The 22,815-nt window shown below is 48.3% G+C and overlaps 1 protein-coding gene across 6 annotated transcripts in view; it reads left to right on the forward strand.

Annotated features, from left to right (window-relative positions):
• The window catches only part of dzank1 (double zinc ribbon and ankyrin repeat domains 1), a 257,165-nt gene that overhangs the window by 143,524 nt on the left and 90,826 nt on the right, over positions 1–22,815 (forward strand). For all 6 annotated transcript variants that reach the window (XM_038803759.1, XM_038803787.1, XM_038803778.1 and 3 more), the window contains 3 exons: positions 4,527–4,601; positions 12,015–12,114; positions 13,271–13,362. In XM_038803759.1, the coding sequence (XP_038659687.1) occupies positions 4,527–4,601; positions 12,015–12,114; positions 13,271–13,362 (267 nt within the window). The remainder of the gene's footprint in view (positions 1–4,526; positions 4,602–12,014; positions 12,115–13,270; positions 13,363–22,815) is intronic.

Here is a 22,815-nt window from a genome sequence, read left to right on the forward strand (position 1 = left end):
ACAATGGATGTCTCGGCACTCTACACCAGCATCCCCCATGACGACGGCATTGCTGCAACAGCCTCAGTCCTCAACACCGACAACTGCCAATCTCCAGACGCAATTCTGCAACTCATCCGTTTCATTCTAGACCACAACGTCTTCAGCTTCGACAACAAATTCTTCATCCAGACGCACGGAACAGCCATGGGGACCAAATTTGCACCTCAATATGCCAACATCTTCATGCACAAGTTTGAACAGGACTTCCTCACCACACAGGACTTTCAACCGATGCTATACACCAGATACATCGATGACATTTTTTTCCTTTGGACCCACGGCGAGACATCACTGAAACGACTACACGATGACATCAATAAGTTCCATCCCACCATCAAACTCACCATGGACTATTCTCCAAATTCAGTTCCATTCTTGGACACACTCGTCTCCATCAAGGACGGTCACCTCAGCACCTCGCTTTACCGCAAGCCCACAGATAATCTCACGATGCTCCACTTCTCCAGCTTTCACCCGAAACACATTAAAGAAGCCATCCCCTATGGACAAGCCCTCCGTATACACAGGATCTGCTCAGACAAGGAGGAGCGCAACAGACACCTACAGATGCTGAAAGATGCCCTCGTACGAACGGGATATGGCGCTCGACTCATTGATCGACAGTTCCACCGCGCCACAGCAAAAAACCGCACCGACCTCCTCAGAAGACAAACACGGGACACCACTGACAGAGTACCCTTCGTCGTCCAGTACTTTCCTGGGGCGGAGAAACTACGACATCTTCTTCGCAGCCTCCAACACATCATCAGCGAGGATGGACATCTTGCCAAGGTCATCCCCACACCCCCACTACTGGCCTTCAAACAACCGCGCAACCTCAAACAAACCATTGTTTGCAGCAAATTACCCAGCCTTCAGAACAGCAACCACAACACCACAAAACCCTGCCAGGGTAATCTCTGCAAGACATGCCAGATCATCGACATGGACACCACCATTACACGTGGAAACACCACCCACCAGGTACGCGGCGCATACTCGTGCGACTCGACCAATGTAGTCTACCTCATACGCTGCAGGAAAGGATGTCCCGAAGCGTGGTACATTGGCGAGACCATGCAGACACTGCGACAACGAATAAACGGGCATCGTGCGACTATCAACAGGCAGGACTGTTCCCTTCCAGTTGGGGAACACTTCAGCAGTCAAGGACATTCAGCCTCTGATCTCCGGGTCAGCATTCTACAAGGAGGCCTTCAGGAGACGCGACAACGCAAAATTGCTGAGCAAAAACTTATAGCTAAGTTCCGCACGCATGAATGCGGACTCAACCGGGATCTGGGATTCATGTCGCATTACATTCGGCCCCCACCAACAAGCCTGGACTTGCAGAGGCCTACCGACTGAACTGGCTTGGGACAATTCACACCTCTTTAACCTGGAGTTACCTCTCTCTCTGCATCTTTGATGATTTGATTGCCTGCAGGTGCTCGCATTCCGGGGCATCTCTGACTGTCTATATAAACATTTCTGGAACAAGCCTTTCCATTCACCTGAAGAAGGAGCCGTGCTCCGAAAGCTCGTGTTTGAAACAAACCTGTTGGACTTTAACCTGGTGTTGTAAGACTTCTTACTGTGCTCACCCCAGTCCAACGCCGGCATCTCCACATCATTTTGACATAGTTGAGCATATAACTCCTCCAACGCCTCTCCACAGTCTTCCAGATGGTTGGGATTACACTCGCCTTATTCCATTCTGATCTGTTGATCTAATTGTAACCAGATTATCACTTGCATTGGTTTTTCTTTCCACTTCCGCACTGTTATCTCTGATGTCTCCCAAGGATCTATCCTCGGGGCCCCTCCTACTTCTCAAATACAAGCTGCCCCATGGTGACCTCATCCAAAAACACAGTGCCTTTGGATTCTCATTCTTATCCCTTCATGGTCTTGCTCCCTCCATATCTTTATAACCTGCTCAACCTCACCACCCTCCAGGGTATCAGTAATCATCTATCCTCCTCAGCAACCATAAATTTAATCTCTATATCGTTGGTGACCGTGCTTACAGTTGCTTTGACTCACTGTATCATGGAATTTCCTTCCTAAGCCTCTCCCCTGCTCTACCTTTTTCTTTCTGAAAAAACACTTCTTCAAATCTAGCTGTGACCAAGCTTTTTGACAATTCTTTTGTGGGATGTGGGTGTCACTGGCAAGGCCAGCATTTGTTGCCCATCCCTAACTGCCCTTGAACTGAGTGGTTTGCTCGGCCATTTCAGAGGGCAGTTAAGAGTCAACCATATTGCTGGGGATCTGGAATCACTTGGAGGCCAGACCAGGTAAGGATGGTAGATTTCCTTCCCTCAAGGGACATTAGTGAACCAGCTGGGTTTTTATTCAATTGATGATAGTTTCATGGTCACCATTTTTGAGATGAGCTTCATGTTTCAGATTTTTTTATTAATTGAATTTAAACCTCACCAGCTGCCATGGATGTGAATCCCATGTCACCAGACCATTTGCCTGAGTGCAATGACATTACCATTACGCTAACATCTCCCATTTGCCCATATGTAGCTCGGAGTCAGATTTTGCTTTATAATGCTCCTGTGAAGTGCTTTGGGATATTTTATTATATCAAAGGTGCTATATGAATATAAGTTATTTCTTTTGACAGAATTCTAAAATAGATCCTATTCATGAGCCACTGGAAATAGTTTTTCTTTATTTACCTCTTCAAAATCTCTCAGAATTACCTACACCTCTATCAAATCTCCTCTCAACCTTCTCTTCCTTAAGCAAGACTTTTGTCATCTGTCCTAATATCTCTCAGCATTGTTCAATGTCAATCTTTTGGGCTAATGCTCCTTTCCAGTGTCTCCGATGTTCTACAGCTTTAAAAATGTTCTATAAATGCAAGTTGTTCTCCTGTAAGAGCCCAATGTCTATAGTTAGAACATAGAACAGCACAGAACAGGCCCTTTGGCCCTCGATGTTGTGCCGAGCCATGATCACCCTACTCAAACCCACGTATCCACCCTATACCCGTAACCCAACAACCCCCCCCTTAACCTTACTTTTTAGGACACTACGGGCAATTTAGCATGGCCAATCCACCTAACCCGCACATCTTTGGACTGTGGGAGGAAACCGGAGCACCCAGAGGAAACCCACGCACACACGGGGAGGACGTGCAGACTCCGCACAGACAGTGACCCAGCCGGGAATCGAACCTGGGACCCTGGAGCTGTGAAGCATTTATGCTAACCACCATGCTACCGTGCTGCCACCATGCTCCTAATTAAATCCCACCCTTCCCCCAACCCTGACATTATATTAGTAAATCACTTCTCTATCCTTTCCCTGGCTTTGGCATCTTTCTTAAAGTAAGACACCCAAACCTGGGCATGATATTCCAACTGTAGCCTAGGTAGTAGTTTTGCATCACCCGTTTGAGTAGATACTCTTTATGCAAAGCAGCTTGAAAAACCATTTTTCACAAATGTAGCTGAGTAGGCCAGCCAGCGCTTATTGCCCATCCCTAATTTCCCTTGAGTAGCTGGTAGTGAGCTGCCTTCTAATCTGCTACCTTCTTGAACAGCAGCAGTCCATGCGGTGTAGGTACACGTACAGTGCTGATAGGGAGGGAGTTCCAAGATTTTGACTCAGACAATCAAAATGAAAATGAGGTGAGGTCTCAACCAGATGATTGATTCAATGTCACTCATTTTGTTCTACAGTTCACGTTAAATTTTGCCCCATGTATCCCCATTAGAATGTTGTTGGTATCAACTAACAGCACTCTCTTCCCATGCAGAATAAGTAGTTGTTCCCTTTAACGTTGGGGTTATCTTGCGTACTAGCCTGATGAGTGCAAGACAAAAAGCTTCGATAACATGTTTCTTTTTTCAGCAATACTCTTTTTACTTTATCCCCTTATTCTCAAAATCTAAAGATCTGTGTGTTATGTGGCCCTATGTCTTTATTCAGTTTAATATTTTGCTATTTAAGATTTTTGGCTAGAGTTTCACAGAGCTGTGGAGACTCCGCTGATCTTCAAAGACCTGATTCTAGGATTCACTGTGTATGACTTTGATACTATCCAATGAATGTAAAGGAGATCTTCAAAGAACACACCTCCAAATAACACCTCCAAAGAACACAGTCCAAATATGAGCAGCTTGGGTGAATTGGCCATGATTAATGCGCAGGTTACTGGGATAGGGCGGGAGAATGGGCCTTGTCAAGTGCTTTTTTATAGTGTTGGTGCAGATACAATGGGCCGAATGGCCTCCATCGGCACTGTAGGGATTCTGTGAACCTCCTGACTCTAAGGTAAGATATTACCAACTGAGCAATTGCTGACTCTCCAAATGAAAGATAGTTTAATTTTATTTTTATTCTTTCATGGGGATGCAGACGTCACTGGCAAGGCCAACATTGGCTGCCAACCCTGAATCTAAGTAGTGATAACTTGTTTCATGGTGTTCTATTAATTGGCGTATTCTTTGTTGCCCTGGCAGGTCATATCAGCTACGGTCCATGAAGATGGATATGAGCTCAGTCTCCGACTGAACTTTGTTCTCGCAGGAAACAAGGTCTGTGTGTTGTGGATTAAGTTGATTTTCTGCTGGATCTGAGGTGATGCAAAGGCCTTCACTGGCGTTGTTTCTGGCTGTTCGTGTTGGCCATTTAGAGTGACCCAGATTTTATATTTTATACAAAACATTGTAGGTTGCAATAATTTTTTTTTTTTGAATGAAGTTTAGTGATCAGTTCAATAAAACTGAAATTGACTGCCCCCCCCTCCCCTCCCCCCGGTGTAGTCTGCTCCTTAAACGCCTTTCAATTCTGTGAAACCAAAACTATTTTACAAAACAGGATAGCGGCAGGAGGAGGAGAATCTTGAATGCAGTAACAAGGCACTTCACTGATTGAGATGACTGCTGAATGTAGAAGGGCTTTGTTTCATCACTGGTAGAATCATCAGATTTTTTGATGTGGCATGGCTGATATTCGTTGCCTTCCCTAACCTCCAGTCCTCCCATTCCCTAACTCCACACTCGCAATTGTAACCCCGATCCATTAACATCTCCCCATTTCCCACTCCTGGTCAGAATCCTAATCCTTTAGTGTTCTGCCGCAGTTACAGCCCCAGTTTCTGAAACACCTCCACAATCATAGACTGGATATCTGCAATGCTTCCCAATCATAGTCCATGGGTGGATTCTCCGACCCCCCCCCCCCTCCCCCGCCGGGTCGGAGAATTGCCGGTGGGACGGCATGAATCCTGCCCGCCACTCCGATGCTGGCTGACGAATTCTCTGTCACCGGTTTTCGGGCGGGGATCGCGCCACGCCGGTCGGGGGCTTTGGCAGCGGCCCCCCTCTGGCAATTCTCCGGAACCCAAAGGGCCGAAAGGTCATCCGTTTTCGGCCAGTCCCGTCGGCATGAAATAGACATGGTCCATCCCGGCGGGACCTGGCTTGGAGGGCGGCTACCGAAGTCCTCGGGGGGGGGGGGGGGGGGGAGATCCGACCCTGGTGGACCCCCACGCTGGCCTGGCCCGCGATCGGGGCCCACCAATCTGCAGGCGGGGCCTGTGCCGTGGGGGCACTCTTTCCCTCCGCGCCGGCCTCTGTAAGACTCTGCCATGGCCAGCGCAGAGAAGAAACCCCCTGCGCATGCGCCAACCCGCGGCGGCCCTTTGGCGCCGGTTGGCGTAGCGCCAGCCCCTCCGGTGCCGGCCTAGCCCCTGGAAGTGCAGAGGATTCCGCAACTTCTGGGTGTCTTGACGCTGGAGTGGCTAGCGCAGCTCTTGGAGCCAGCGTCGGGCCATCCCGCCAAGTGCGGGAGAATCCTGCCCCATGTTTTTAAAGATCTCCCAGTCACAGCTCGGATTTCTGAAACACCTCCCAAACACAACCCGGATTTCTTAATCGCATCCCCAATCACTGCCTGGATATTGAAACGCCTCCGCAATCACAGCCCTGATGTCTGAAATGATTTCCCAATCACAGCCCGGATATCTGAAACGCCTCCCAATCATAGACCCTGGGGAAGATCCCTGGGGAGTTAATGTGCTTTTGTAAAGATAATGGGAAGATGGGTAATTGCTGGGTGGAGTTCAGATAGGCAGTGAATTGGGAGAAGCTTTGAGAGAGTGAGTAGCTGTTCTGATCTGCCTGACTTTGAGTCCACAATTCTTTCCAGGTAGGATAGTTAAAAGAAAAGAGTAATATTTTTAAAGCAGAGCAGTCTTGTCTGAATACAAGGAAGAGGCTGAAATAACCTAGTTGAAGCAGTTATTTGAAGATATTCAGCCAGAGTCTGAAGGGATTCCAACCAGAGCCAAATCTGTTTCATAAAACAAATATTACTCTATGCTCTGCTAATTTTAAGATGGATTAAGAGCTGTATGTTTCTTGTTGTTTAACAGGAAATTGTATAATTGTGTTGAGGGGTAATTGTAAGCTGATCTTTTCGGGTGTGAAGTTAAAGGTTTACTATTATATTCATAATAAAGTTTGGTTATTGAATTACCAATATCCTATTTTTTCATGCTATCACTCCTGGAGTGAATCATTCTTTCCGCACGGTCTTAAATAAACTAAAATATTGGGGCTTTGGTCCAGTATCCCAACCACTGTTGGGGTCTGGTCTGGGATCGGAATACAGTCAAACTGGACAGTTGATGGCCAGGAGTCTGCACTGATACATTCAGATAAACCACATTGTTACAATCAGCAGGGCTTTCATGTCCCCACCCGTTCCAGGACCTGCATCCGTGACTACATTCTCCCTCACTCCTCCTGACTTACCCCGAACCACAAAGCGTTGCTTAGAACTGTCGTCAGCAGAGTAATTTCCTCGGGGAAAACATAAAATGAGAGATTACACTGAAAGCTGGGAGGGTCGAGGGAAGGTTCAAGGTGGGTATGTGGGGCTGAGGGGATTCACGAATAGAATTGATAGTGTTCCACAAGGTGATTTGAACTCTGTTTCGGTACAGAGACTGTTTTTCTTCAGGGTACATGGAATATTAATCATGTGTTACACATTCATTGTGCAAAACCTGAACTGCAAATTAATCTCTTGCAATGGCAAATATTTAGAAAAGTAACAACATTTGTTCGATAAAGTTTTTTTTTAAATAAATAATTTTATTGAGGGCGTTTTTGGCTTTGTAAACAGTTACAGACATCAATAGAAAGAAAGCAAAAAAGGCAAAAATGTGCAAACATCCACGTACATTCAATATTTCAATTGTAACATACTGCACAAGCCCGCTCCTCTCCCACCGGTACTACCCGCCAATTTATCCCTCCTACTCTTACCCCCCCCCCCCCCCCAACCCACTGCTGACGCTCACTCTCCCGCAAAGAAGTCAATAAATGGTTGCCACCTTCGGGCGAACCCTTGTACAGATCCCCTCAAGGTGAACTTAATTTTTTCCATACCGAGGAAACTCGACATGTCCGCAAGCCACAACTCAGTCTTCGGGGGCTTTGAGTCCCTCCATGCCAATAGTATTCGTCGCCGGGCTATCAGGGAAGCAAAGGCCAAAACATCGGCCTCTTTCTCCCCCTGGACTCCCGGGTCTTCCGAAACCACAAAAATTGCCACCCCTTACCTATCGCCACCCTTGTTTTTAGCACCCGTGACATGACGCCCGCAAATCCCTCCCAGTACCCCCTAAGCTTAGGGCATGCCCAAAACATGTGAACGTGGTTCGCTGGTCCTCCCGCGCACCTAGCGCATTTGTCCTCTATCCCAAAGAATTTGCTCATCCGAGCCACCGTCATGTGGGCCCGGTGAACGACCTTAAATTGAATCAACCCGAGCCTGGCACATGTTGCGGTCGAATTTACCCTACTAAGGGCCTCTGCCCACAGCCCGTCCTCCATTACCCCGCCTAGCTCCTCCTCCCATTTAAGTTTCAGTTCCTCCGTCTGGGACCCTTCCTCCCTCATGAGCACCTTATAAATATCAGAGACTCTTACCTCCCCTTCTTCCCCCCCGAGAGACTATTCTGTCTTCGATCCCCATTGCCGGGAGGTGTGGGAAAGATGGGACCTGTCTACGGACAAAGTTCCGCAACTGTAGGTACCTGAAATCATTTCCCCTTACCAGACCAAATTTCTCCTCCAATCTCCTCAAACTCGCAAAGCTCCCTTCCAGGAACATATCGCCCACCCTTCCCACCCCCGCCCGCCGCCATGCTCGAAACCCCCCATCCATACTCCTGGGGACAAACCGATGGTTGTCGCAGATTGGCGCCCAAACTGACGCCCCCATCTCTCCTACATGCCTCCTCCACTGGCCCCATATCCGCAGGGTCGCCACCACTACCGGGCTGGTGGAGTACCTGGCCGGCGGCAGTGGTAGAGAAGCCGTGACCAGGGCTGCCAGGCTGGAGCCCCTGCACAAAGCCGCCTCCACCCGCCCCCAGATAGACCCCATACCCACCATCCACTTCCTTATCATAGTGATGTTGGCCGCCCAGTAATAATTAATCAGATTCGGCAAAGCCAGTCCTCCCTCGCTGTGGTTCCTCTCCAACATCGCCTTCTTCACTCGCGGAGACTTTCCCGTCCAAACAAAGCTCATGATCATCCTATTAACTCTTTTGAAGAAGGACTGTGGGACAAAGATCGGGAGGCACTGAAAAACAAACAGAAATCTAGGGAGGATTGTCATCTTTACAGTCTGCACCCTCCCTGCCAGCGACAGCGGGAGTGCATCCCATCTCCGAAACTCTCCCTTCATTTGCTCCACCACCCTGGCCAAATTTAACTTGTGCAGCCTGCCCCAGTCTCGCGCACCTGGATTCCCAAATACCGGAAATTTTCCTCAACCAGCCTAAACAGTAGCCCTCTCGATCTGTTCTCCTGGCCCCTTGTCTGTACCACAAACATTTCACTCTTGGCCGTATTTAATTTGTATCCTGAAAACTGGCCGAACTTCCTCAACATTCCCAGTATACTTCCCATCCCGGCCACTGGGTCCGACACGTAGAGGAGCTGGTCGTCTGCATAAAGAGAGACCCTATGTTCTACCCCGCCCCTCACCATCCCCTTCCATCCCTTTGCGGCTCTCAGCGCAATCGCCAGCGGCTCTATGGCCAGCGCAAACAGCAGCGGGGAGAGCGGGCAGCCCTGTCTGGTCCCACGGTACAGCCTAAAGTACTCCGACACTTCTCTGTTAGTCCTGACGCTGGCCTTTGGGGCCTGATATAATAATTTGATCCAATTCACCAGTCCCTCCCCAAACCCAAACCGTCCGAGCACCTCCCATAGATTGTCCCACTCCACCTGGTCAAAGGCCTTCTCGGCGTCCATCGCCACCACTACCTCCACCTCCCTGCCTGTCGGGGGCATCATTATCACATTAAGTAATCTTCTCAGGCTGGCCGCCAGCTGCCTACCTTTCACGAAACCAGTTTGGTCCTCCCCAATCACCTCCGGTACGCAGTCCTCCATTCTAACTGCCAGTACCTTTGCCAGGAGCTTGGCGTCAACATTAATCAGGGAGATTGGCCTGTAGGACCCGCACGCCTCCGGGTCTTGACCCCGCTTCAATATCAGTGATATAGTGTCTTGCGACATTGTCGGCGGCAGGGTCCCTCTGTCCCTTACCTCATTGAAAACCCTCGCCAAGACCGGGCCCACCAGCTCAGAGAACTTCCTATAGAACTCTACTGGGTATCCATCGGCCCCGGGGCTTTCCCCGACTGCATGGCCTTTAGGCCCCCCAATACCTCCTCCACTCTAATCAGGGCCCCCAGCTCATCCACTCGCCCCCCACCTACTGTTGGGAATGTTAACCCGTCCAGAAACCTTTTCATCTCCTCCGGTTCTTCCGGCGGCTCCGAAGTATACAGCTTGCGATAGAAGTCCCGGAATACCCTATTCAATCCTGCCGGGTCCTCCACTTTGCGCCCCTCCCCATCCATCACTCTACTTATTTCCCTGGCCGCCTCCCTCGCCCTGAGTTGCTGCGCTAACAGTCTGCTAGCCTTTTCCCCATGCTCGTACACCACGCTCCTCGCCTTCCTAAGCTGTTCCACGGCCCTACTCGTGGATAGTGCCTCCAGTTCCGCCTGTAGTCTCTGCCTCTGCCTGAGTAAAACTTCCCCCGGCGACTCTGCGTGCTCTTCATCTATCCGACCTATTTCCCTGACCAATCTATCCATCTCTGCCCTATCTGCCTTGGCTCTGTGGGCCCCAATTGAAATCAGCTCCCCCCGCACTACTGCCTTTAGCGCCTCCAACAGGGTCGCCACTGAGACCTCCCCTGTGTCATTCACCTGCAAGTAATTTTGCATACACCTCTGAAGCCTCTCACAGATCCCCTCCTCCGACAGCAGTCCCACGTCTCGCCTCCATTGTGGGCGTTGGTAGCCCCCCCCCCCCCCCCCCCCCCCCCCCCCCCCCCCCGATCTGCAGGTCTACCCAGTGCGGGGCATGGTCTGAGATAGTAATTGCCAAATATTCCGTGTTCTTTACCTCCCCTATACAATCCCTGCTTAGTACAAAGAAATCTATCCTAGAATATACTTTACGGACGTGCGAGTAAAACGAGTAGCCCCTTCCTGTCGGCTGTCTTGCTCTCCAGGGGTCCACTGCCCCCATTTGCTCCATAAACCCTTTCAGCTCCCTTGCCATTGCTGGGAGTCTACCCGTTCTGGGACACGACCGATCCAAAGTCGGGTCAAGGACCATGTTAAAGTCCCCCTCCCCCCCCATTATTAGCCTGCGAGAGTCCAGGTCCGGGATCTTCCCCAGCACTCTTTTAATGAAGTACACGTCATCCCTGTTTGGAGCATATATATTCACCAGCACCACTCTTCTCCCCTCCAGTTTGACCCGTACCATCAGGTATCTGCCCCCCCTGTCTGCGGCTATGCCCTCCGCCTCAAATTGCACCCGCTTGTTGATCATGATTGCCACCCCCCTGGACTTCGAATCCAAGTCCGAGCGGAAGACCTGGCTAATCCAGCCCTTCCTTAGCCTGGTCTGGTCAGACACTTTCAGATGTGTCTCCTGCAACATAATTACGTCCGCCCTCAGAGCCCGCAGGTGCGCGAACACCCGCGCCCTCTTAACCGGCCCATTCAGTCCCCTGACGTTCCAGGTGATCAGCCTGATCGGAGGGCACAACCCCCCCCCCCATGCTGGTCAGCCATAGCCTTTCTCGGGCCGGCCCCCAGCCTGTGCGTCGCGCCATTCCTAGCCCACCTGTTTGCTGCCTCCACCCTCAACCTCCTTTCCAGTGCCTATTTCAAGTCCCTCCCACGTCAGCAGAACACCCCCCCCCCCAACAACATCCCCCGATACCCCCACCCCTGCCATACACTGGCTGTGATTTGTTCGATAAAGTTGATATTAGACATCTTCACAGCCCTGCCAAAGTCTACATTTAGCAGTGGACTTGGAAGCAGGTTGACAGTGGTTAACAGTGCTGCCTCATGGCGCCGAGGTCCCAGGTTTGATCCCGGCCCCGGGTCACTGTCCGTGCGGAGTTTCCACATTCTCCCCATGTCTGTGTGGGTCTCATCCTCACAACCGAGAAAGATGTACAGAGTAGATGAATTGGCCACGCTAAATTGACCCTTTATTGGGTAAAAAGAATTGGGTACTCCAAATTTATTTTTAAAAATGGGAGCAGGGGCGGCATGTGGCGCAATGGATAGCACTGGGACTGCGGTGCTGAGGACCCAGGTTCTAATCCCGGTCCTGGGTCACTGTCCGTGTGGAGTTTGCACATTCTCCCCATGTCTGCGTGGGTTTCACCCCCACAACCCAAAGATGTGCAGGTTAGGTAGATTGGCCACGCTAAATTGCCCCTTAATTGAAAAACAAAATTGGGGACTCTAAATTTATATTTAAAAATAAATAAATAAAATGGAAGCAGGTCGAATTTATTGTCTAGAGCAAATTATCTTTCACTAAATGCTTGTTGCAATGAGGCGTCAGCTGTTCAAGGCACCTTTGTTTTCTCCCCAACAGAACATACTAACTGGAAAGCCAACAAAGCTTACTGAGAACAACTTCCTAAGTAGTGTGACTGAAGGGGGAGGTGGTTACCATGGCAGCCTGACCAGTTTGGGTAAGCTCCAATGGTGCGGCCTGGGTTTGATGGAATGAGTGGAAGGCAGTGGTATTTGAAATGAATGAAATGAAATTCGCGTATTGTCACAAGTAGGCTTCAAATGAAGTTTCTGTGAAAAGCCCCTAGCTGCCACATTCCGGTGCCTGTTGGGGGAGGCTAGTACAGGAGAGGGCATTTATTTAGAGGGCAAAATTCCTTCTGTTTGAAAATGTCATTAAGAATAAAGTCGGAGTAATACCATAAGACATGGGAACAGAAGTAGGCCATTTGGTCCATCAAGTCTGCTCCATAGACCACCCTGTTTGCTTTGTTGCTAAAAATGTCAGCAGGAGGAATGTGTACCAGGCAGATGTGTCAGTCCAGAAACCGGTTCCACCTCAACAAAGTGAGAAAGGGCCTCCTTTTTTTCAAATCGACTTCCAAAATTCCCAACTAATAAACAGTCAATTTGTCCTCTGGATTTTGGACTGCAGTATATTTCTATCTGTGTCCTCCCGTGTCTGCGTGGGTCTCACCCCCACAACCCAAACATGTGCAGGGTTGGTAGATTGGCCATGCTAAATCGCCCCTTAATTGGAAAAAAATAATTGGGTATTCTAAATTTTTTTTTAATGCATTGCAACACAAAGTAAATTCCTCCCACCCCCCACCACTTTTTTGGTTGCCTTTTGTACCCGAGCTGTAACTAGGGCACATAAATTGCTTTATTCCTCCACTGCTCCGAGTCTCTCATTGTCAAGGAAGTATTCTAACAACAATTCCAAAATGGATGACGTCACGCTACCCCACACTGAGCTGCACATGCCATTGTTTTGCTTTTTGTTCTGTTTGTTAAGCTAGAAGTGGCCCTTTGCGTATCCAGCTCCTAGCTACACAATTTACTGTGGCTCTTCATCTGCAAACCCGGATATACAACTCTGTATTCCTTCATTAAAGTTATTCTTGTGTATGGTGACCCGTAGAGATCTCTGGAAAACACCACGTGTCACGTCACGCAATTAAAAAACATTCCCTTAATCCATACTGATTTCAGACCTCTCAACCAATTACCAAGCCGATACCAAACTGCTGGCATTGTTCAACGGGTTAACTGTGATAGATTCTGATGTTACTATGATGGCCACCCTTCTCAGTGTCATGTTTCTGTGTGCAGCCAGTGAGTCTCACTCGGGCGGAGCAGACACCAGCAAGAAACCCAAAAAATCAAGGCGGAAAAGACAAGTAACGAAGGAAGACAGTCTGCTGGTTGGTATTCTTTATAACATCCCGTAAACACTGTGCAATGCTGACACCAAGACTGTGAGAAACAATTGCTCTTTATTTTTTTCCCTTTATTTCAATTTGTCTAATAAGATGTACCAAAGTGCTATAGTGTGGACTGCTACAATGTCCTGACACACAGAGGTTCTAACCTTGACCATGGCACATACTGAGGCTCCTTCTTTGACTTAATATCTCATCCAACAAAAATCTATTCATCTCAGGTGTAAAACTAATTTTGGACCTGGGTGCATTCCAGATTTCTACTACCTCTTTTATGTGAAAACCTGTATTCTGTTTTCACTCCTGTATGAACCTAGTCCTAATTTGAAGATTGTTTCAGTTGCCCTGAATTTCTCCACCAGAGGAAAAAGGTCTTCTTCAAATACTTCCATAATTTCTAATCTCCTAAACTCAAAAGGATACAATTCAAGTTAATGCAGCCTGTCTTCATAATTGAATCCTGTTAGTTCAGGTGTCATTTAAGCTGAAATTAATGTGAAATACCGGAAATCTGAAATAAAACCGAACATGCTGGATAAACCCAGCAGGTGTAGCAGCATCTGTGGAGAAAGAAGCAGAGTCAACGTTTTGAGTCAGTATGATTTTTCTTCTAAACTCTGTTTCTATATCATTTAAGCTGAATTTTCCAAGATCAATGTACCTTAGGTGGCCTGAACTGAATGCAGTACTTCTGATGGGGTCTGACCAATGCGATTTGGAACTGAAGACCGCTTACTTGCTTTGAATTCCAATCCTCCAGAGGTAAAGTCCTCACTGCAGCAATCTGCAGCAAGCTTCTGCCCATAACTCTCATCTTCACCAATCTGCAGCCGGCTTCTGCCCATAACTCTCACCTTCACTAAGGTCCCCCTACATTGCCAGGACACAGGGTGGAGAGGTTGCCCTCCATCCCAACAGGATCCGCCTTCGGGCGATCAATGAGGCTACAACATCTGCCTCCACTACCAACCCCGGCTGGTCCGACACCCCGAATATGGCCTCCCGAGGGCCCGGGTCCAGATACAAGTGCACCACTTTAGAGATCACCCTAACAACCTCCTCCAGTAATCCTCCAGCTTTAGACAGGACCAAAACATATGAACATGATTTGCGACCGCGACCCCCCCCCCCCCCCCGGCCCCACCTCCACAATGTTCTCACACATCTTCTACCACCTCATTGTAAGGTGCGCTCTATATACCACCTTCAGCTGTATCAGCCCCAACCTCACACACAAGGTGAAGGCGTTCACTCTCCGGAGCACCTCACACCAGAATCCCTCCTCCATACCCTCTCCACACTCTTCTACTTTGTTTTGATCCCTTCCAGTGGTTCCTTCTCCTCTTCCAAAATAGCTCCGTAAATCACCGACACTACCCCTGTCTCCAGTCTTATAAAGCTTTTTTAATGTAGTAAAATGTTTTCAAGGCGCCGAACAGGAGCACAATCAGACTAAAGAAACGCTGAATTTGCATGGAGCAGTGCATGAGAGCACAGTCTTTTCATCAGATTCAGCACAAGGTACTGGGAGGAAGCCCTCTGCTACTTTTTCAATCATTCAGATCCAATTTCTGTGCTGGTTTCAGATAGACCCAGTGGCTGCATTCATATTTCATGAGCCAAGCTCGTTTTCACCACAGGCTGGCCCCCATGAAGCAGATGGAGAAATTGAAACAACTGCCTGGACTCTCTTTGTCTCCTAACCTCCCCCTGTACACTCATCGTTTTGCTTCCTATCTCGTCTGGCACTGAGATGAAAATTAAAACTAAAAAAATTAATTAATTTTTCTTTTACATCATTTCCTCTTGTCAAACATCTCTGCAGGACAACAGCAGCTGACTGAGTCTGCAATGTAATAACTGCTGCAGGAGAGAGGTTGTGGCAAGGCAGTGACAGTAGTTACTTGAAGCAGTTAGCATTTTGAGTCTCTAACTTTGAAGCCACTCAGTCGAAGTACAATATTAGATGGCTCAATTGAAACAGAATTAGAGTCTATTTTACATAATAAAAAAGGGAACCAGTAAAATTAACTCCTAATAGCCAGGGATCCACCACACAGTACTCTCCTAAAATGGCAATCAAATTTGGAGAGACCAGAGACCCATAGAATTTTTGACTTGTATGCTACTGACACTTGAACCTAGAAATTGGTCCCTCTTCTGACACTGTTCGAACTACTGAGGCCCGAATATGGTGTGCAGGAAGAATACACACATTTCCAATTTGAAGTCCACCGACATTATTGAGACAAACATTTGCCTACCCCTGAGTTAAAGGTTGGCTTTCCTGCAGGAAAGCAGTCTGAGCGATCGCCTGCAACAAAGAAGGTAGGTTAACTTACCTGAAAGTGCAGCCGTCAGAAAAGGGTCAATCGCTGCCAACTTCTAGCCCAATCCATAACCTGAGCCACCATGATGCCCAATTCGTGCCCCTATTCAGATTCACAGAATCAACTTAGGACGACCGAACCTGACCTAGTGAGTGCATCCCCCCACCCCCCCCCCCAAAAAAAATTTCTGATTTCAGGCTTTGACCTATAGAATCTGCTCTCCTTGCTGCTCTTTGCCCTGCCGATTGAGCCCTTCGCAATGGCACTAGGGGATTGTGAGGTTGGAGGGTTTCTTTGTATGTAGATGATCTCCTGCTGTATATTTGGGACCCGGTTGGGAACTTTGACAGGATCATAGGCATTTTGGGGGAGCTTGGTCTCTTTTTAGGGTATAAGCTCAATATGTGTAAAAGTGAGATATTCCCAATTTAACCAGGGACAGAGGAGGAGTTTGGGAAGGCTGCCGCTTCAACTGGTAGGGGCGAGTTTTCGTTAGGTTGGGATACAAGTGGCCTGGGTGAGGGGGGTTAGTGTTGCCGAACCTGCGAAACTATTATTGGGTAGCAAACATTGTGATAGTTAGGATTAGGGTTAGGGAGCGGTCGGTGTGGGGCCAGATGGAGTCAGCCTCGTGTAAAGGTATTAGTTTGAGTGCACTATTGCTGGCAACTTGTTCGTTCTCGCCGGCCAGGTACTCCACAAGCCCGGTGGTGGTATCACCTTTGAGGGTGTGGAACCAGCGCCAGCAGCATTTTGGAAGGGAGGGCATGTCCCAGTGGGCAACGATTTGCGACAATCATAGGTTTATCCTGCCGGGGTTGGATGCGAGGTTCTGGGGGTGGTGGCAGTTTGGGACAGAATACTTTAGGGATTTATTTGTCAGAGGGAAGTTTGCAGACCTGGAGGAGCTGAAGAGGGCACTTCACTTGCTGAAGCGGAATGGATTCAAGTATCTGCAAGTTAAGGACTTCACGAGGAAGGAAGTGCCTTCATTCCCAATGCTGTTACCCCCGGTGTTGCAGGACAACTCGTGTCCAAGGAGGAAATAGGAAAGAGAAAGGTCGAGGATATATATGGGAGGTGTTGAAGAGAGAAAGTGCCCCGGTGAGGAAGTTAGGCATAAGTGGGAGGAGGAGCTCGTTTGGGGTCTGGACTATGGAGTGAGACTTTGCAGAGGGTTAATGCATCCTCGTCATGTGCAAGACTAAGTCTGATCCAGTTTAAAGTAGTACACAGGCCCCACAACATGGCGGTGTCCAGGATGAGTTGGTTATTTCCAGGGGTGGGGGATAGGTATAGGTGGTGTGCGAGGAAGGCGGCGAACCATGGTCATATGTTCTGGGCATATCCAAGGTTGAGGGGGTTTTGAATGGGATTTGCAGGTATAATGTTGAAGATTTTGGAGTTAACGGTAGCTCCAAGTCTGGAGGTGTTGGAGGATCCGGGAATGCAGGTGGAGAGAGAGGCAGATGTGTTGGCCTTTGCCTCCCTGATAGCCCGGAGATGGATTTTGTTTTGTTGCCGGGACTTTGAGCCGACAAGCGCAGGAGTATGGGTGAGCAATTTGACAGAGTTCCTGCACTTAGAGAAAATCAAGTTCTGCATCAGGGATATTGAGATGGGGTCTACCTTGAGGTGGAAGCTGTTCATTAACTTCTTTGAGGAGTATTAAGTCGTCAATGGGGGGGGTTTTGTGAGGGCCACGAAGAATCCAGCACGAGTTTTCAGGATACAAAGAAATAACATTTATTTACAATAACATATATATACAACAGCAGCAGCAACTTCCCTTGCTGCTCACTCCCTCTTTCTGGTTCCAAACTGGCCAGCTCTATTTATACAGGGAGTCTGCTAATGATTTCTCCGGCCCCCTCATTGGGGAAGCTCATAGTGGGATTGTCATTAGTCCCCAGCCAATGGTAAGCAGGCAGGTTATATAACATCCCTCCCCCCCCCCCAAAGTCCAAGGAATCCACCGAAGATCCTGGCGAAGGAGGGCGTCGGACTCGTTTTGCCGCAGGCCGCACAACATTTGCACAAGGCGCTGAATCGGGCGGCGTGTAATGAGTTGGAGACTGGCGCTTCCGTGATGAACGGCGTAATGGTTGTACATCCACGGGCCGAGGATTCCCCCTCTGAGGTGTCTGGTGTCTCCATCTCGGAGTCAGAGTCTGCTGCCTCCGTCATCTCGGTGTCTTTATCTCCACGCGATTCTGTCACGACCTGCGCAGGCTTTGAGTGAGGCACCAGAGGAAGATTGTGAGGAATACTTTCCATTGTGTCTGGTCTCTGTGGCTGTAGAAATGAGCTCCTGGGGCGGGGAATCTTTGGAAGGGATAGTCTTCTGGACCAAACATGGTCTACATGTTTGCGCTGGAGCCGACCCTGGGCTTGCACCTGGTAAGAGATACGGCCCGTTTGGTGAAAGATTACGCCAGGGACCCACTGGGCACCACCAGCAAAATTCCGAACGAACACTGGGTCACAGGGCGTAAACTGCCGAATTGGCCAATGCCGAAAAAAACCATGTCCCTGCCGTTCTTGTGTGCGCCGTACTTTTGCGGCAATATCCGGGAAAACCATGCTAAGGCGGGTGCAAAGTCTCCGGCCCATTAGGAGTTCTGTGGGAGCTACCCCAGTCACCGCGTTGGGGGGGGGGGGGGGGGGGGGGGGGGGTGGTCCTATATGAAAACAAGAAACGAGCCAGTCTCGTGTCCATCGACCCGGAAGACTGCTTCTTTAGGCCTCGTTTGAATGTCTGCACTGTGTGCTCCGCCAACCCATTTGAAGCCAGGTGGTAAGGGGCAGTGCGGATATGCGTATGCCGTTCATCTTCATGAACCTCGCAAACTCCTCACTTGTGAACGGAATGCCGTTGTCCGTGACCAGCACCTCGGGGAGGCCATGCGTACTGAAAGACAAACGCATCTTCTCGATTGTTGCGCAGGACGTTGTGCCTACCATCTTATGCACCTCTAGCCATTTAGACTGGGCGTCAATTAATAGAAGGAACATGGGTCCTTGAAAAGGGCCGGCGAAATCCGCATGCAAGCGCGCCCAAGGCCGTCCTGGCCATTCCCAGTGATGTAGGGGCGCGGCTGACAGAAGCTTCTGATGCTCCTGGCAAATGGAGCAGTTTTGGGCCACGTTCTCAATGTCGGTGTCAAGGCCTGGCCACCAGACATAACTCCAGGTCAACATTTTCATTTTGGTCACACCTGCTAATCCATTGTACTTTGCACACGTGGGTTCGAATCCCATCCTCGTCGCCAGTTTTGTGAGGGCCACGAAGAATCCAGCACGAGTTTTCAAGATACAAAGAAATAACATTTATTTACAATAACATATATATACAACAGCAGCAGCAACTTCCCTTGCTGCTCACTCCTCTCTCTCTCTCTCTGGTTCCAAACTGGCCAGCTCTATTTATGCAGGGAGTCTGCTAATGATTTCTCCGGCCCCCTCATTGGGGAAACTCATACTCCCACAGGGTTGTGGGATTGTCATTAGTCCCCAGCCAATGGTAAGCAGGCAGATTATAACAGCGGGGTTCTTATTTCTGTTGGACTGGGTTCAAAGTTAAAAAATGGAGCAGGTGCCCCGAGGTTGGTGGGGGGGGGGGGGGGGGGGGGGGGGGGGTAGTATTGTTGGCGTGCAAGGATGTTTTGGCTGTTTGCTGCTGCGGCGGTTGTTTTTTTTGTGTTTTTCTTTTTTTTAAATTTAGATTACCCAATTATTTTTTCCCAATTAAGGGGCAATTTAGCACGGCCAATCCACCTACTCTGCACATTTTTGGGTTGTGGGGGCGAAGCCCACGCAGACACAGGGAGAATGTGCAAACTCCACACGGACAGTGACCCAGAGCCGGGATCGAACCTGGGACCTCGGCGCCGTGAGGCAGCTGTGCTAACCACTAGGCCACCGTGCTGCCCTGTGTTTTTCTTCTTTCTTACGTATATATTTGAAAATGCCTCCAATAAAATGCTTTTCAAAAAGAAAAATGTCATCTGACATGTGCCTGCCCATTCCATCGTTGTCCTCTTTAAGGCTATCACTATCTTCCCCACATTTCATTATGCTTTTAAGTTTTGTGTCATCTGCAAATTTTGAAATTTTCCCCTACACCCCCGAGTTTAGCATATAAATATATATCAAGAAAAGTAGCGGACTGGGTATCAACACCACAGTATACCTTCCACCAGTCTGAAAAACAACCATTCATCACTATTCTCTGCTTCTCTGTAGCTCAGCAAACTTCCTATCCATGCTGCCACTGTCCCTTTTATGCTATAGGCTTCAACTTTGTTAGCAAGCCTTTCATGTGGCACTTTATCAAATGTCTTTTGGAAATCCGTATACACCACATCAACCACTTAAATGTCTATTTTACCTCCTCAAAAAACTCAATCAAGTTAGATGAACATTTGCCTTTTACAAATCCATTCTGGATTTCTTTAATTAATCTATACATCCAAGTGACTGTTAATTTTTTCATAGATTATCTTTTCAAAAAGCTTTCCCACTACTAAAGTTAAAGTAGCTGACCTGTAGTTTCTGGATTTATCCTTATAACCTTTTTAAAGAAGGGGTATGGGAAGCAGATGTAAAAGCAGATGGGAGGAAAAATTAAAACCACAGCCAGATCAGTCATGGTCTTATTGAATGGTGGAGTCCAAAGATGTGCAGGTTAGGTGGACTGGCCATGCTAAATTGCTCCTTGGTGTCCAAAAGGTGTGCAGGTTAGGTGTGGTTATGGGCTGCTGGGATAGGATAGGGGAGCGGGCTTAGGTAGGGTGCTCTTTCAGAGGGTCGGTGCAGACTTGATGGGCTGAATGGCCTCCTTCTGCACTGTAAAAATTCTATAGTTTTATGGAGCAGGTTTGAAGGGCCTCCCAAGTCAGATGTTCCTCTATGATTGTAACATTTTCAATTCTCCAGTCCTCTAGTACCGCCCATGCATCGAAAGAGGATCAGAAGATTATGGCAGGTACCTCTGCATTTCCTACCTTTACTTCCCTCGGCATTTTTGGATGCGTCCCATCTGGTCCTGGTGACTTTTAAGTACAGCCAAATGTTCTAATGCATCCTCTGTAGCAATTTTTAAAGCATCGACTACCTTAGATGCCTCCTCTTTCATTCTGACTTCCATTGTAAAGCCAATGAAAAGCATTTAGTACCTCAGCCTTTCCCTTTGCCTCCACACATATGTATGTTTCCTTTTTGATCCTCAATTTGCCTCATTTGTCCTAATACTACACTTTTACTATTTTTATGTGGAGAGTTGACTTTTGGATTCACTTAAAAGTTAGCTGCCCACCTCTTCTCATACTCCATCTTTGTCCCTCTTATTCTTTTGTTCACTTCAACTGTGAGCTTTCTAACTTTAGCTTGGTTTTTTACTTTTGTTATCAACCCAACCCATGTAATGCACAAACTTTTACTGCTGCACCTTACTTTTTCTCTTTCTCTTTGTCATCTATAGAGCTCTGGCTTAGGTTGCCCTACCTTTATCCCCAGTGGGAAAATGCTCCTTGACTCTTGAAAGGCAGTCCAATGTTCAGTTATAGTTTTGCCGGCAATCTAGACCTTTTCGACAACTAATCTGAACCTTATGATACTGTGATCATTGTTCTCTGAATGTTTCCTTTCTGACACTGAACCAATCTCCTTCCCAGAACCAGATCCAGAAATGCCTCCTTCCTCATTGGGCCAGTAACATTCTGATCCAAAATAAAACTCCTGAATACACTTGTTTAGACCCTCTTCCCTCTCGCTGCCGTTTACACAAATACTATCCCAGTCTGTATTAGGATCATTGAGACTTTCTCTATTGCTACTCTATAGTTTTAGCACCACTCTGTAATTTTCTTGCTAATTTGTACCTGTGTGTATTTCCACCAGTTGGTTGCCTAAAGAATATACCCAGTAGGAAGGAGTGTAATGGCACCCCTGTTATTTCTTAGCTCTAACCAAATAGATTCTGTATTTGACCCCCTCCAGGACATCTCCCCTCCTGCACTATCTCTCCAGCCATGCATTCATCTGTTCTATCCCCTTAATTCTATACCCACAATCATGCAGCACTGAGAGAAATTTGAGGTCATACTTGGTATCACATACCTCTTTCTCCCTATGTCATTGGTACTGATTTGGGCCACAATCTCTGCAGTTCACCCTTGCACCTCAAACTCCCTGATATCAAGGAGGCAGCATAGCATCCTGGAATCAGGTCAGCAGATACAGAAAATTCTGTAGTTAGGGTATCTTCGATCGTTATTGCTTTCCTGATTTCCCTCCTGCTCTCATATGCAACCAAACCATTCATTGTGTTACGGACTTTTGTCTGACTGTGTTCCCCAGGGGAATCATCACCCTTACCATCCTTTATAACTGAATATAGTTGGAGAACCTAATGCATTCAGGGGACTCTTGCACTACCTGATTTGCCCTCCTGGTCTGCCTGGAGGTCATTCAGTCCCTCTCTGCCTGCACACTCTTAAGTTGAGGCTGACCATCTCTAAAAACATGTTACACACAGAGCTGTAAGCCTCATGGATGCACTGCAGTGAATGCCAGCTGGTCCTAAGCTCCTGCAGCTGGCAATACTTGCTGCACGTGTTTGTCCATAGAATCCCTACAGCGCAGAAGGAGGCCAATCGGCCCATTGAGTCTGCGCCCACCCTCCGAAAGAGTACCCCATCTGGGCTCACTCCCCCACTCTATTCCAGCAACCCCACCGAACCTACACATCCTCGGTCACGAAGGGGCAATTTTGCATGAACAATCCACCTAATCTGCACATCTTTGAACTGTGGGAGGAAACCGGGAGCACCCGGAGGAAACCCACAAAGACATTGGGAGAAAGTGCAAACTCCACACCGACAGTCGCCCAAGGCCGGAATTGAACCCAGGTCCCTCGCGCTGTGAGACAGCAGTGCTAACCACTGTACCACCCTGCCGCCCACCGTCCAGGACTGTAGAAGTGTTCTTGAGTTTCTACTCGGGTGTGCCACCTATGGGACTGAGATGCATTGCCATGCCTCTATTTGTTGGATAATTAGTTAACTTAACAGAAATGGGACCTAAAAGAAAAGCACCAGCTACT

The sequence above is a fragment of the Scyliorhinus canicula genome, chromosome 1 (genome assembly GCF_902713615.1).
Source record: "Scyliorhinus canicula chromosome 1, sScyCan1.1, whole genome shotgun sequence".
In the NCBI taxonomy this organism is placed as follows: domain Eukaryota; kingdom Metazoa; phylum Chordata; class Chondrichthyes; order Carcharhiniformes; family Scyliorhinidae; genus Scyliorhinus; species Scyliorhinus canicula.